The sequence below is a fragment of the Ambystoma mexicanum genome, chromosome 12 (assembly GCF_040938575.1).
Source record: "Ambystoma mexicanum isolate Mex_15411 chromosome 12, UKY_AmexF1_1, whole genome shotgun sequence".
NCBI lineage: Eukaryota > Metazoa > Chordata > Amphibia > Caudata > Ambystomatidae > Ambystoma > Ambystoma mexicanum.
The window spans coordinates 568,712,748-568,729,591 of record NC_090936.1 but is presented as its reverse complement, the minus strand read 5'-3'; the positions used below and the strand labels follow the sequence as shown (position 1 = coordinate 568,729,591).

Genomic DNA, 16,844 nt, shown 5'->3' with positions numbered 1-16,844 from the left:
AACCTTTATACTACTAATTCTGTGCTCATGAAGAGAATACAAGCACCTATACACTGCAGCAGAGCACGGTATGTCACTATGCAGCAACATGCATGTACAGTAACTGCCATGCTCTTGATTTCCTGCTTGATGGTTATTGTGGAGAAAGGGGGCAGTGGGGCTGCACATGCTACAGCCGCAGGGCACTGGGGAATCAGCCAACGCTTTTTGTATTTTATGTTTTTTGGGGGTAAGCAATCATCTTCTGCCACACTGTCCTAGCTACATTATCATCTTTTGGTGAGGCAAGCCTTTAACATCATAATTAAGCCTCATAACATAAGGCTTTGGTACTCGATGGAATATGTCACCTGGCTAGCTGGGGATGGTGCCTCCATCAGTCAAGGTGCAGAAGATCTGACACCCTTGATGACAAGTACCAGGTTTTTTTGTTTTCCCCCTTTTCATATGTCTGGGCTAACCAAAGCTACTGGAAGAGGGGCACTGCCCCAGACACAAACTGATGCATTTATTGATCAAATCTGGCTTTGCATAAGTGGAGGGAGATCCTTCTCAGTTCTTGCCCCTACACTCTGGAACACTTTACTTCCAGACCTTTGCAACCTTCATGAGTTTTTCCCGTTCCGCAAGGCTCTAAAAACGAATTTGTTCTAGTTCACCTATCAGCCTTTCTCTCACCCTAATGCCTCGATACCTCACGATCTTTGTGCGCTCTATAAATACTATATACAGTATGATATGATATGGCATCTATAACGTGCCTATACACAAATGTTTCAAGGAGCGACAAGGCAAGGGAGGACGGACAATGATCTTACTAGGCCAGGTGTCATTCAGATCGCGCAAGTGCGTGGGAAGGAGAAAGGGACAGTGCTGTACGTGTGAAGATGATAACAATAAGTAAGTAAACGGCCAGCATGTTGCAAGTGCATAGGTAAGTGCGCACATAAGGTGTTAAGGGCTGGTAGGAGGACTGTAGGGATACAGAAACAGTCCCCAAGTGTGGGGGTTGCCAGGTGGGCAGTGCAGGTGTGAGACGCTGGTGGGGGGAAGGACCTGGGCCCAAGATCAGAGGGTGTCCACGTAGCCAGTGCAGTTCAGGTTACAGCCAGGAGGTCAGCAGAGGAGAGGAGGAGAAAAAGCATAAGCAAAGAGAAAGGTTTTGAGGTGCTTCCGGAACCAGAGATGATGCTCCTCAAGTTTGAGGGAGGCAGGGAGGATGTTCTAGAGGGAGGCACCCGCTGAAGAAAGAGATCTACCACCAACTCGTTGCTTGGAGAAGCAACTGACCCTGAGGGATTTGGAGGATGAAAGAAGCGCTCGAGAAGGTAGATATTTAGGAAGAGAGAGTTGAAGGTATTGAGGCCCCAGACCCCAGAAGGCCTTGTGAACGATGCAGAGGGTTTTGAAATTAATCATTGCAGCCACTGGGAGCCAGTGCAGGGATTTCAGTCCTGGAGAGATACAATCCCTGGGCTTGAGACCAAGGACAATTCTTGCAGTCCTGTTCTGGATAAGTTGCAGAGGGCGGAGAGTAGAAGCAGGCAGATTTAGAAAGAGGCTGTTACAATAGTCCAGCCTAGAGAGGACCAGAGCTGTGGAGACAGTGAGCTTCTGGGGGAAGGCGAGGAAAGGAAGACATACCTCTGAGGAGGTGCAGCTGATAGTGTGACTTCTTAGAGACATCCGAGATGTGAGGAGAGAAGGAGAGTGTGGAGTCGAAGATGACCCCAAGGTTTTTTGCCTTGCAGGTGGGAGTCGGAAGAGGGCCAAGAGAGGCCGGCCAGAGAGCTACAAGGAAGAGGGAGCAGGTGAGCCAATGAGGAGTATCTCAGTCTTACTGGCATTAAGTCAGAGGACATTGGTGGCACACCACTCCAGGATAGCGGACTGACAGTCAGAGATGAGGGAAGGAGAGGAGGAGGTCGAGGGTAGCCTGAAAATGAGCTGGGCGTCATCCGCATAGCACTGAAAGTTGGGGCAGAGAGCGGCGATGCAGAGGGCAAGGAGTGCCAGGTATTGGTTGAACAGCCAGGGAGAGAGGGTAGACCCCTGGGGGACACCACAGGTAGAGAAAAAGATAGCAGAGAGGAAGTACCCAAGTTGGACCTGGGAGGGTCTGTCAGAGAGGAATGAAGTCAGCCATGCCAGAGCCTGACCAGTGATACCCAGGTTATCACAGAGACGGTTGAGCAGGATGGCATGGTTGACAGTGTCAAAGGCAGAAGAGAGGTCAAGCAAGATGAGGACACAAGGGGTGTTAGAGTCAAGGTTGGAGAGCAGGTCTTCACGATTGTTCAGGAGAGCAGTTTCCGTGCTCTGGCAGCTCTGAAGCCAGACTGATGGTCATGAAGACAGCCAACAGATTCAGTGTGAAGATTAAGCTGGGAGATGGCCAGTTTCTCCAGGAGCTTGCCAAGGAAGGGAGTGATGGAGATTTGGCAATAGTTAGCCGGGCAGGAGGGGTCAGCAGTGGGTTTCTTAAGAAGAGGGTGCACAAGGGAGTGCTCCAGGGGGGATGGGACGACTCCAGTGGTGAAGGAGTGATTGCAGAAATCAGCCAGGTCAGGAGCCAGGGAGTCAATGTGGTCATTGATAGTTTTGGAGGAACAGGGGTGAACCTGTTTCAACAAGACTTTCATAGATCAGACTTGTCTAGAATGCTCGTCAGCAGAGAACAGGGGAAAGGCAGAGAAAGAGGGAGGAGGGTTGGCTGCAAAAGGGCCAGAGGAAGAGCAGGGAGTGGGGGGGAGATGGGAGAGAGTGAGGACAGGATGTCCTGAGTTTTAGAGATGAAGTGAGAGGCCAGTGCCGTGCATAGGGCCTGGTAAGGGACAGGAGAGGTAGAGACTGCAGCAGGATTGGCCAGTTCCTTGCAGATTTTAAAGAGTTCAGCCAAGTTGTTAGATGCTGCAGAGACGCTGGCTTGGATATGAGCTATCTTCTTGGTTAGGACAGAGAGCCAGTATTGCCTTTGGAGCAGGGGGCAGGCCAGTCTGTCAGAGGATGTACATAAAGCACGCCATTTAATCTTGGCTCCCCTGCACTTGCGCTTTAGGGTGACAATGTCTGAGTCATACCAGGAGTTGCACTTGGCTTTGGGCTTCAGGCGGATTCTCATGACAGGGGCAAGGATATCAAGAGTATCAGATATAGCAGAGTGGAGAGCGGAGAGGGGCGTGTCAGGGTGAGAGTCAGCGAACGAGGAGGAGGGTGTGTGGTGTTGAAAGCCTCAGCTGACACGCGCTACATGGGTCGGATGACCAAGAAGTTGGGTGGCAGTGATGGAAGTGGCTTGGCCTGAGGGGTAGGGAGTGTGAGGTGGGGGGAGAGGAGATAGTGATCACTCCAAGAGAGAAGAGTGGAGAGAGGAAGAGAGAGGGAAAGATCTGAGGTGATCAGAACATCCAGAGTTGGGTCAGAGGGGAGATTAGTGAGTGAGAGAGAGTCACAGATGTCTCAAAAGAGTACAGAGGAAAGACAGGGGGCATCCAGGTGGATATTGAAATCCCCGAGTAGGAGGAGTTGAGTGGTACAAAACAATACAAGTGCAGCTACATAACAGTTAATCACATTCACACCCCTGTTTCAGAACCTCCTTGTAATCAACTGCTTGTTTTATTTCATTGTTTGATTTTGTACATCGCTATGCCATCAGTGTCAGATTGGGGGTGGGAGTTAGTGCCTACTCCACAAGGACAGTGGATAATGCAATATGCTGGGTATGGCTGAAACCTTGCATATTAACAATGCAGTTTGCATGGTAAAGTGGGGAGATGCAATGAGGTTATCTTTAGGTCTGTTTGCCTTAAGGAAAAAAGAAACAAATGAGTTGGAGCATGCTCACTGAGACAACGGGTCACATGTCACTGTCTGCACCGCATGCCCGATGTTATTACAAGGGTTGAGGAGAAATACTGAATCTTTGAGGAAAGGTACATCAGTTTGGCTAACACTTTCATCCCAGGCTAGAATTTGTAAAGTGATGCTACTCTTTGTGTTATAAAAGTATTAAAATCCCAGAAAATATGCTGCGAAAATATAAAAACAGAAACTGACAAAATATGGGAATATTGCTCTGTGTTATTGATCTAACCCTCGCCCCTTTTCTTGCTGTAGGTGGTGCAGATCATGATTGGTGTCATCAGTGTTTTCTTGGGTGGCATTCTCTGCTCTTCCAGTTTATTCGGCATTGTATCTTTCAGTGGTGTGCCATTCTGGGGAGCCTTTTTTGTAAGTATGTGCTTCTCAAAACCGAATCTCTTACCACCATAGAAAGAACTGAGTTAACACATTAAAGGGGAACTACCACTAACACAAAACTCCTTACTCCTGCTGTCACAAATGCCCCAAAATCTTTGTTTAGAATCTTCAATTATTTTATATTTCCTCCAATATTTTCTTAGGTCCTGGGCAGAGATTTTGTCACCAGTAAATTTGATGGGAAGGATGTCCATCATGTGGCTATCTTCTTCACTTTAGCGGGGAAGGGGAGGGACAGAGGCTTTCCTACTTCCTGTGCTTCATTTATTTGGGTTGCAAAAGTTTCCTCATGGCTACAAAGGCAAGGGAGACTTGTAGCAGTATCCAGTGATAAAGTTGCAGAGGGAAATTTGCACTCTTAGGAAAATCAAGTACTTATCCTAAATATTCTATGACTGGAGGATAGAATAGTAATTCAAACCAGTCCTAGAATGTGTTGGTAAAGGCTTTATGGGGTGCAAGGAAAAATAAAATCACCTCTGTGGTGACTCTTTTCCCAATGACTTTTACACATAGAACCCTTGCGGCAAACAGGGAAAGAACCACTCCTTTACACTGTGTACTCTTGCCCCCAGATGTACCTGTCCCCGACTTCATAACGTGGCACACTACAACCATATTCATGGTTCTGAGGTTGGAAAGTGGATCACTGAGCTGGAATATTGAAGTATAGAGGTCATGTACCAATCAAATGTATAGATGAGGACCTTTTTCCTGAGAGATCAAATAAATGAAACAGATGCTGTGATACCTTACATTATAATCAATGGTTTGAGAGGGATCAAAAAGGTGGGGGACCTCACAAGGATCATGAAAGTGGCATGGTCAAAGCGTTGAGTGTACATAGCCGAATCCTAATTATTCAGTATTTTGTTAAGCTTCATGATGTCAGCTGCCACAACCTGATTTCATGTTCAACATTTGGAAGCCTTGTCCATTGAGATTCATTATACCCAATGTCCCAATTACAAATCTTGCTCTGGATGTGTCTATAAGTGTACAAGTGAACCTAGGAGTAAGTCTGAAGGCTTGCTCAAAAAGCATCAATTAATTCTAAACTTCCCCAATACACATCTACACGTAAAGGGAGCAATTATTTATACAATATGTTTCTTTTCTCATCAGTTCTTTATCTCTGGAGGTCTGTCCGTCTCTGCAGAGAAGAAAGGAACTCGCTGTTTTGTGAGTACGGCTTTTAGCTGCAAATGCCTCAGACCAGTATTGGGCCTTTCTCTTCTTCCTTTTCTCTCTTGTACCAACCTGAGACTCCACCTTTCTGTGTTTCCATCATTCAGCTATTCAATATTTCCTTCCATACTGTCTCTTCCCCCCATCAATTGGGAGTTAAGGTTTCCCTGAGGTCTTCTTTCTTCCTTGTCTCACTTCCACCATTTCTTTTTCTTTTTTCCCGCCTTCTACTATCATCATATGTATGCATCATATATATTTCCTCCGCCATGGCTTTGCTTAAAATGTACCCTAACTGTGATTGCTATGTACAACTGAGGAGATTAGGCATGTCTAGGGAAAGCATTACATGTAACTCTCTTGTTTAACAATAGCATTTGCTTCCATTGAATAATATAAACTGTTCAACCCATATCAAATGTTGCAGTTCATCACATATAGTTGAAAGGTTATGGTAGTCACATGATCTGGATGGACTCCGTCCTTTCACATCAACCGCTGGTTAACAGCAGCCCTTAAATGAATTTTTTGGAAGAGGAGTTCATAAATGGCATGCCTCAAAAGTTCCTTTTTTTGTAGTAATCATTGCTTCAAATCTTAATATCTTTTTATTAAATACCTTCTATGATCAAACATTATTAGATGAGATGTATTGCACAATAGGCCCACATTTGGCTTTTCATGACGTAGAAGAAAACAGGAGGTAGGTCAGGAAATTAGATCTGTATGAGTCCCAATCTGGACAGTATACTGAGGGACAAACACAGGAACACATTCAAAGAGAAATTACTGCCTACCTGGCATTTTAAGAACACTTCAGACGAAGTTAGAAATATTTTGAAAATGCCGTAAGCTATGCAATACTTTGACGTCCTGCTCTAATTTGGCCAAACAAAAAGTGTCCAATAATGTCTTATCTTATTCATTGGTTGACGGTGGGAAGGATTTGTGCACGTTATCTGATGCAGAGTTCACTATCATGGAAAAAACGAATTGTATAAGCAGTAAGGGCCTCATTACACGATAGGGGGTAAGGGTTTACCGGTACCGGTAAGGGCACCGGTACCGGTAAACCCTTACCACCTTACTACGAGGTCCCTTTGCGGGACCCGACCTTAACGGCTGGTGTAAACCAGCCGTTAAAGTTGGGACCCGCAAAGGGACCTTGGTGCTAATTATGGTACCGCAATTTGCGGTACCGTAATTAGCTCCTTCCCCATTCCCATTGAGCCCTATGGGGCAAAAATGGGAATGGGGAAGGGCCATGGAGAAAGGGTGAATTACCGCCCCACCAACCTTGGAATGGGGTGGTAATTCCCCTTTCCTCCATGGTGGTACCGGTATGGTACCGGCAGCAACAATGGTGCTAATAGCACCATGGTTTACCGCCTTCCGTGTAATGAGGCCCTAAGTGTATGTATAAGTGAGTGGATGTGGGTTTGCAGTCTACAAATGTGAAGCAGTTCCATAACAGTGTTGGACGTATTAGCATACTTGATCGAAAGACATTTGACCTTTTCAATCTGACCAAATTGTTTTGATTGTTTTTTCGGTCAAATTAAATAAAATAAATATATGGGCAAGGGGTAAGGGAATAGGTTAAGGTGGGGCGAGCGTAAGGGGCCTGCGGTGCGTGGGGTCTCCCCCTGCATTTTCATAAAAAAAAAAAAATAGGTAAAATTGGAAAAGGTCACATATTTTCGATCAAGTAGACCTAAACCTTTTGGACACATTCCATGCTGCGTTGATTTGAACGCATTCTGTACCGTGTTCATCACATGACACCACTTCCAAAGTGCTATATGGGTAATCTCTGATTATCACCCATGATACTGATGATTAAACCTGGGAGATTTGAAGGGCCAATCAAAGCCCTAGAATTTCAAGGTAGGTTCAGCAGCCCTATGAATGGTACAGCTTAATTCTTGTTACTCGGTGGGTTTTGATTGGCATTTAGAGCGAGGAACAGGGCTGATTCACACTAGAAGAGAGCAGAACAGTGTGTACTTGAGTCATTCACACTATTTTTTAAATACTTTGAGACATTTGTCTGCAAGCTTGTGACTTTGTTTTCTTTAGTTGTGTTTATGCTGTGCCTAACATGTGGACGCTATTTCTGTAAAACCATTCGTGAAACATAATGTGACATCCTTTCTGAAACCCACATCACCCAAAAAAAAACATCTTTGTACACCCCTGTTGTGAAAACCTTTTTGACGCCCCTTGGAACATTTCTGACGCCCTTCTTTCCCTTACACTTCATTCCTCCATGTAAAAATAAGAAACCCTTCTGAAAGGCTTTGTACCACACTTTGACTTCGCCCCCCAGATGACACTGTAGCAGGTGGACTTTGGAACAGATGAGAACACATGGTACAAGCCATTGAGGTTGAAGCTAACACCTCATCTGAGGATCTAGATGTCACAGTATTGGATTTCATGAAGGTGCTGTGGGCAGCCATGTGGCCAGGGTTGATGTTATTTTGGTATTACCCAAATTGTTCGTTTACAATTGTTCGAATGAACAATTGACCGAATTTAAAGGGTCACAATTGACCTTTTCACAATTGACCGTATATATATATATATATATCTGTTTGGTAATATATATTTATTTATATATATAGGGGTTTTGGGGGGTTTGGCGTTAGGTGGGGGGTTGTGGGGGGTTTCCCCCCACATATATGTTACAATTGACCTTCACAATTCGGTCAATTGTGAAAAGGTCAATTGTAATTCGAACAGTTGTAAAACGAACAATTCGTATACAACCGTTATTTCGGGGCTCAGTTGGGAGTCGCCGAGAAATGGACAGCAAAGGCACAAGGAGGAGGTGGAAAGAGTGGAGGCTCAAATTATGAATCAATTGTTGGGGGTGCTCCCTCATATTATATCGGAGATAGTAGCAAAAGAAACAGGTTTTCTGATGGAGCAGTTGAGGGCTGAGGGGCAGGAGGAAGCTGTGGCAACAATCGACGAGCTGGTGCAGTAAGGAGGATTAGAGTGAAAGGAAGCATGGCAATTAAGTGATGTGGGGCAAGAGAATGAGGAGATGGAGGGGCAGCATTAGGTGGAACACGAGGAGGCAGATGTGGGGCAGGAGGGGGGCCAGCGGAGGGTCAGAAGTAGGGGGCTTCAGGAGGAATAACATGTGAATGTGGACTGGGAGGAGAAGGAGGAGTAGTAGGTAGAATATGAGAAGGACGAAGCGGATTGAGAGGAATGGCAGCAGGAGGCGAAACACAAGGAGAAGTAGTGGAAGCCAGAGGAACAATAGAAAAGGAGGAAAGCTAACCATTTTGATGTTGCAGGCTGTGGAGGGAGAAAGGTGAGCTAAACGACAAGTCAAAAGACAGGGAATTACCCCACTAGGACCTAAAATGTGCCCTTCTGGATTTTTGTAGTGGCAGTACCAGACAGTGGCAGAGGAGTGTAAAATTGTGTGTGAGCTGTGTAACAAGAGGATGAGATAGAGCAAGAATAGTAAGTGTTATGCTTTGTTCATGACTGCAGTATATAACCATATTCAGCAGTGACATGAAACAACCTTTAAGAACTTTGGAGGATAAAGTGAATAATGGGCCTGTGCGCCGCTTAGTGGTAAATTAGACTGGTCTGAATATTTGTTTACGTATATTTGCTGCGGTGGCCTAACTTAGACTAATATTCACTTTAGTCACTCAGATTATAAAGGTAATATAAAAGTAGTTAGGTAAAGTACTGCGCCAGGATTAGTGATAGTCAAAACAAGATAGTTTTGTAAAAATTGATATATTAGTTGTCCATCTTGGATTGGTAGGTACAATGTTACAGTCCTTACTAATGGTTAGGCTTTATTATCGACCTTCTAAGAGCCTATAGTCCTTACTAGCGGCTTAGGCTGTATTAAAGACCACGTTTATGATAACATTGGTCTTTAATACAGCCTAAACCACTAGTAAGCACTTGTGGCTCTTAGTAGGTTTATAATAAAGCCTAACCATTAATAAGGACTGTAACAATGTACCTACCAATCCAAGATGGATAACTAATAAATCATTTTTTTACAAAACTATCTTGTTTTGACTATCACTAATCCTGGCGCAGTACTTTACCTTACTACTTTTATATAGCCTTTAAGAACTATTTGGCATCCACCACACCCACATTATTTATTTATATATTTATTTATTTATTGAGTATTTATAATGCATCTATACAGCCTTAAGGTGTTTGAAGGCGCACCAAGACAAGGGAGGGGAAGCTACAGGAGAGAACCAAAATAAAACAATAATGTTCCTACTAGGTCTTGAGACATTCTGATTGTGCAAGTGCCGAAACAAGAATGCAGGGAGAAAGAGGGGGATGAGGGGAGGTGAAGGTTGGGGATGAACAGGGAAGAAGACAACATTAACGTTTGTACTAGGTCAAGAGACAATTCGGAGTGTGCAAGTGCAGTAACAAATAAGAGTGGATAGAAGGAGGAGGGGAAGTGAGAGGTTGGGGAGGAACAGGGAAGAGAGCAACAGCGGCGTTCCTATTAGGTCATGAAATATTTCAGAGCATGCAAGTGTAGTAACAGAAAAGGGGGTAAGGGAGGAGGAGGGGAAGTGTAGGTTGGGGATGAAGAGGGAAGACAAACAATAATGTTCCTACTAGGCCGTGAGACAATTCTGAGCGTGCAAGTGCAGTAACAGAAAAGAGCGGGGGAGAAGTGCAGGAAGGGGAGGGAGAATGCAGGAAGGGGAGCAAGGGTAATGCTCAGGGAGGAGGGGGGAGAAGGGTACATTAAGGGTCAAGTGAACAGGTTCACCTGCACTTTTGAGCGGGAAGGAGCGAGTGGCAAGGAGTGATCTCACAATCCGCCAAGGCTCGAGCAACGGAGACAGAGTTGTCCTGGAATGTTCTGGAGGAGTAGGGAACACATGTTTGGATGAGACTTTCACAGAGCAGGGCCATCAAGAGACCTCACCAGGTGATGTGGTAGAAAGGGAGGAGAGTAGGAGGGAAGGGGAAAGGCAGGTCAAGGGAGGCTTGAGAGCGGGTGAGGGAGAAGCAAGAAGCAACTTCAACACAACAGCAATGCAACCATCTAGTTTCAAGTGTCCAGGATAAAGGGAAAAGACTAGGATTCCACATAAGGAAGTAAAAGCGAAACACCTAGATGCAAGTTTCATGTCAAGGGCGAAAAAGCCTAGGTTTCAACATAAAGAAATAAAAGCCAAACACCTAGATGCGAGTTTCCTGGAAAGGGGGAAAAGCATAGGTTTCAACATATAGCATGGAAAGCAAAACACCTGGATCTGAGTTTCCTGGAAAGGGGGAAAAAGCCTAGGTTTCAACATACAGCAGCAGAAGCAAAACACACCTGGATGCAAGTTAACTGAAAGGGCCTATGTACCCAAGAATGAGTAACATACAATTGTGGGTGACGTACAGCAGACCCAAGCATTGGTAAAAAGGAGTAACAAGAGAGGTAGGACAGTTTAATAGATAGCAGGAATGGCTGTTCCCCCTGCTCGTACCTTTCTTGCCTTGCCTGCCGTTGCTGATTGATGGCTGTGCTGCATGCTCCACTGGCATTCACAGGAAAACACAGTCTGGATGTGCTACCGAAAGAGCTGCCCTTTGCCTCGGGACCCTTTGCTGGAGGGGGCTGCATGAGCAGGGGGCTTCCCTGAGGGCATGGACTATAGGGGGTAGAGGCCCAATCATGCCTCAGGGTGGAGCAGGAGGTGGTAGTAAGGAGAGCGAAGCAGAAAGAGTGTGGTGGGAGGCAGGGGGATGGGATACATGCTGTGATGTGGCATGAATACATTATAAATGAAAAAGTTAAGAAAAAACAGACAAAGAAAGGGGAAGAAGGTGCGAGCAAGCGGGCACTCACCAGCTCACACGGCAATGATAGATGTGGCCAAAGCATCTGGCAGAATGCCTAGAGATGCTGTTATTCCCACGCTTGTAGATGGCCTTTGTGGTTCAAGAACCCTTCCCAACAGCACCCACTGGTACCACCCACAGTGACACCAAACACAGCTATCAGGCCTGTGTTGGCTCAATGAACCCTATGGTGGAAATGGGTTTGTTTGCTGTTATACACGGGCAACAAGCATGATTGCCTTTTCCATCATGCAGGTACAAAATACAAGGACTGCATAGTGGTGATCATCTGGCAGAGCTGGAGAACGTTGCAATACAAGATTCTTCCAAGCCTTACCTGTGTGCCTACCACCCTATAATCAGCATGTACAGTGAACAAAGGGAAGGCATCAGTGCATCTGTTTGGAAAGGGAACTGAAGTCTTTGTTAATCTTAGGAAACATATTAATATAGAAAGGAGATTTCTCTGTACTTTTTACGTTAGTTTCACTCAATCATTCAGTCAAATACCTCAATCGTATTTCATGAAACAGAATTGAGGTAATTCCCCATCCTTTGGGAAGGTGGCTCTTATCTGTGCATTACAGTAGCTCTAAAATAGATAGCGGAGTCACGATTCATGAACATTACATCAGTAGCACAAACACTAATGACCTCATATTTACAGTCATTAACAGTCAATCACTACAGTTATCAATTTCACAAGCACCACCAAACAACCATGCACCACTTCTCTGCTTGTGACTTGAAGCAGAATAATTCTTCATCATCAGAACTGGTGTGTTGGATATGGCTAAGTGTCTTGCCGCCATAGCTTTACAGTATAATGTGCTCATTCATCTTGATGATTATCAATTGCTTGACACAAGGGACTGCAAGGTTGCCCCTACAGTCATATAAATTGGTCTGGGTGCAATAAAGACCTCCTCAGACTGTAAACTGGCAGGGGGCAGCTTAGGAATTCGATTGCTACTGTGAAAAGTGCTGCTGGTCAGATGGGCTGCCTACAGTATCAGTACTGTAGCGGGTCATTATCTCTATCCACGTGAGATGTCACAGGTAAATAACCACACATTTATCTGAGTCACTGAAGGGCTAGTACATTTCCTTTTAGACCCATTACCATTGATGATTCCCTAGCCTATCAACATTTTCACAGAAGATGTCTCAGGTTCTGTGGACCACTAAAAGAGTGCACTTTATGATGATAAAGAAAAACATGTTTTGACATCTCTGGTGGTACCGTCCTCCTGCCTATGTGATTCATGAAATGTGTTTTCCAAGTGACACATCAGTGCATCTTTGCAAATGTGAACTGTTTCTTTGCAGATTTGCAGTTCTCTCCATTCTTTTCTGCCACATTAGTTGAACAGTGAAAATGTATTCATGACACATTGGTCAAGAATGGACGCCAGGAAATATTCAATATCACCTTTTATTGGAGTTATACATGGATCCCCACTCAGGCATGGGAGCACAGCACTCACCAGCTTCGCTGCACCATCCTAGCCATCCAAATCATGAGCCCTTATGTTGGAGAGTATCAGTTCTTGCAGGTGCATCAATGGCAAATCCTAAACGAGTGATGCAGTGTGTAGGCTTCTTCAAATGGATGTTTCACAGACCAGGCATCAGATTGCAACTGCTACTGTTTTGGGTGAAGACATGGCACATGTAATGCGCACCTATGGCTGTTGCAAAATCAGCAATTGTCTTACATTCTTCACTTAGCCAGTCCAACATTCGCAAAGTGGAATTCCAATCGGGGCATCCAGCAATCTTCAAGTTGTGCTGAGGCAACTTGTGGCGCATCTTTAATTGGTGCAACGCATTACTTGTGCTGAAGGCCTGAGTGAAGCATGAACTGATATTATTGGCCACAGCAAGCATTTACTTTACAGGCTAGAATTTGTGGATACAACATGTCACCACTAAACAGGGCTCAAGTCGAGGGTACACGCGGGTGGACGGAGTCCCCCCACTTTTTTCAGAGGGTGGACTCAGTCCCCCCAGCTAAAATGAGAAACATTTAATGTCTTCTTTGAATTTATGAATTAAAGCCGACCTTGGGAATGGAACCTCAGTTGTCAGGTTTGTAGACTGGACACTGCACCACTGCACCATATAAAGTGATGAAAAAGAGTAAACAACTAAAGGTGAAATGTCCCATTTCTGTACTGCATGTTCCATGGAAAACATTGGTGTTGGTTCTTGGAGTTTAAAACATGCACAACTTTTGATGTTTTCAAAAACACAATTAGAAGAAAATATCCTCTCTTGGTTTTGTGTGCGTGTGTTGACTTTATGGAAAGCAAATGCCATTCGTCCTGTGCAATGTGGGTGGCTATGCAAAGCCAATTTAATGAAATGTGCATATTTCACCTTGACATGCTAATTTCTTGCGACGCCATATCCCATTGCGTTTGTTGATGAGTCCCCCCACTTTTATTTTTAGGACTTGACCCCTGCCACTAAATAAATTACAAACACAAAGCAAATTACATGAATGGTCTTGTCAATTCACAGGGCAGCAACTATGTTAGACCCCATTGTCAGCAGCAACAAAGCACAGCTGTAGACATGGGGATGTAACCATTGCACCACCACCTTCTCCATATTCACCCTGTGAACTCTGTCATCAATTACTTGTATGCACAACTTGGCACGGTGCTTAACTGAAACACGTGCCACCCTCGTGAATTAGCTCAGGAACGTTCTTGGCTTTTTGGGGAGGGAAAGTCTCCCAGAGAGCAGAGACATCCATGTAGTCAGTGTTCTTTCCACTGGTACAAATGCCATGGTGAATTAGAATCACCAGCCTAAAACCAATCTGGTGCCTGCCACCCACTCTGTGAAAATAACCTTGTTGCATAATTCTAGTACAGCTCTGTGTCAAAAGTAATAGTGACTCTGAATTTCCCAATGGTGATTACATCTTCTTATTAGCCATTGGACTCCAGGTTTTTCTACTTAGATATATGGGCAATATCCCCCCCCAGGTTAGCGAAGAGCAAGAACAGTTTGGCAGGCGACCTGTGATCTTTCTGTCCAGGCTCAAATGCTTCCATCACACTGACCTAGTGCTAAGGTGGATCGCTGTGAAGCCTGCATGAATTATATTCTGCTGGGGAAGCAGGGCCCGGGCTCAGAATCCCATAGGATTCTATTGCAAGGGCTGCAGTTGAGATCTTGTGAGTTCAGTGCTGTCCTGTGCAAGGTACTGCATCACATAGAAAAACAGAAATGTGGTACACAAGCTCATCCCAACTTTCATCCCTGTTGGTATACACTTTTCTGCACAGAGGCAGGTAGTGATGTGCTGTCATACGTTGTCCTGCATGAGGATATTATACTGGATCCTCATGGTATGCTCAGACTTGTGGTACACTCAGCTGGTCATTAAGGTGGTGGCAGTTATGTGGCTGCCATGCACTTACCTTTGACACCTTCAGATCTCTAAGGTTCTTTTGAAAGGCACTGCTCATTGGTCAAGGAGTAGCTTTATCTAATCCTGCAGTTTCTGTATCTGTGACGTTGTCCTCCTCCTCAGTGTCAGTTATTTCCGGAAGCATGTGCTGCACAGTCATCATCATCATTTTTCTCAGACTCACCAATTTTGCTGCCAACCAAATTTGGGATTTTCTCCTGTTTTGTCATTAACAGGAATTCCACATAAGTACATACCTTGGGGCTGTATGCTAAAATGGGTGTTATGCTGGAGATACAGGTGGTCAGGGGCGACCTCTATGTTCTTATGGACCTGTGGTTCGAACTGTGGGCGGATCCACTCCGATGATTGCTGCCATGTCACTGTAATCTGCTATTTGTCGGCCTCTCATTCTAAAGCTGTACCCTCATGCATAAACTGGGGGTTGGGGGGAGGGTGTTGTTGGGTGAGTTTGATTGTTATATGAAATTTTAATAAATAAAGTTTTTTAAAAAAGTATATACCTTATGAACACGTCACTGGGATTCTCTCCTCCTTGGTAAACTTAGTTAAAGACACTGTTTGTGAATCTCCTTCCCCCAAATAGTTCTGCGATTTTCTTCTCCCTAGTCACTAGCAATATGGAAAAGGTCTCGTTTTCTTGTACAGGGGGCCAATGTTGAGCTGCAGAGGAAATTGTCACAGGGGCTGCAAACTCTGGTGTCTAAGGTGCTTCTTTGTAAACAAAATGCACTTAGAACCCTGTATTGTAAAGCACCAACCGCTGACCATACCTCACAAAAGAACCATGGACCAGGAGTCCTCTCCCAAGAAGCATCTAAATCAATAGAACATAGAGGGGCTGTGCGAACAAGAGAAAGGACCCCAATTGAGTGGGGAATGAAAGACTTTGACCACTTCACCTGAGGAGACGGTGGGCAGACCAAAGCAAAGCTATACTACCCACAGAGACACATCGTCTTTCAGGAAGAATCCATGGCATGGCAGTCACACTAATGCACCTATTGTCCAGCCACTGTGAAGTAACACATTGTTAGCGCCCAGAGTGCTCAGGTTGCATTCTTCGCGGCTCGCCTATCCACAAACCCAAACACGAGCCAAGAAGGAAGATGGGATCCAGAGCATTTGGTAAGGAAATGCACGCTGAATGAAAACAATGTTGAAAGATCTCTCCTCCATAAATACTGAAATGCAACAAGAAAACCTGCAGAGGCCTGGTTCACCACAGAACTTAGATCTAAAAAGCAGCCATGTCGCCGTCTTTAAAGGAAATGGCGGATGCAATACGATGCTGACACACAGAATATTTATAGGCAAGCATTGCTCTGTTACCATAAGCTGATTTTGGTTGAGAAATCCAAATATTATGTTAACCGAACAGAAGCATCCTGAGAACTATTTTTAGTAGCAAAAGAGCTGTCAGTTTGCCCTTTGGGTAATTTAGTTAAAACGCCAGACGCTCAACTGCGATGTTATGAAATCAGTGTTTTTTTCTGTGATAAAAATTCAAGATATTTGCAAAACCAACAGAGGCAGCCAAACTGCAGAGGGGTGGAACAGTCCCAGGAGTTGCTTGGAAGAGGACCCCTTTTCCGTTTTTGGTTAACATTTTCAATCTTGAGCCAATAAACGACAAGGCTACTTGGAAGGCTCTTCAGGGCCTGAAATCGGCCTCGCCCCTGGATACGGTTCCCCTCCACATCCTAAAAGCTCTCCCTCAGAGGGCCATTGGAATGTTTACTGATGCATTACAGTTTTCTTTTTCCTTGGGCAAAGTCCCAACTGCTCCTAGATATGCAGTGGTTACACCACTCCTGAAAATATCAAACTCTGACCCATAGGTGCCAGCCAATTATAGACCTATTTTTCTTCTTCCAGCAATGATGAAGCTGATGGAAGCTGTGATCACTCCACACAGTTTTCTAAATTTCTGGAAGAGAATCATTGTCTGCACCCATTTCAATCTGGTTTTTGACCCAAAATGGGTACAGAGTCTGTAATGATTTCACTGCTTGATGATCTAGCGCTGTTTCAGGACCGCAGAGAGAACGGAGTACTCATCGTCCTGGATCTCTCTGCTTCCTTG

General features: G+C 44.8%; 1 protein-coding gene across 1 annotated transcript in view; it reads left to right on the top strand.

Moving 5' to 3' along the window:
* LOC138513015 (membrane-spanning 4-domains subfamily A member 5-like) overlaps positions 1-16,844 on the top strand; it is a 281,174-nt gene that overhangs the window by 107,084 nt on the left and 157,246 nt on the right. The window contains exons 3-4 of the mRNA XM_069627730.1: positions 4,120-4,233; positions 5,389-5,445. Coding sequence (XP_069483831.1) covers positions 4,120-4,233; positions 5,389-5,445 — 171 coding nt within the window. The remainder of the gene's footprint in view (positions 1-4,119; positions 4,234-5,388; positions 5,446-16,844) is intronic.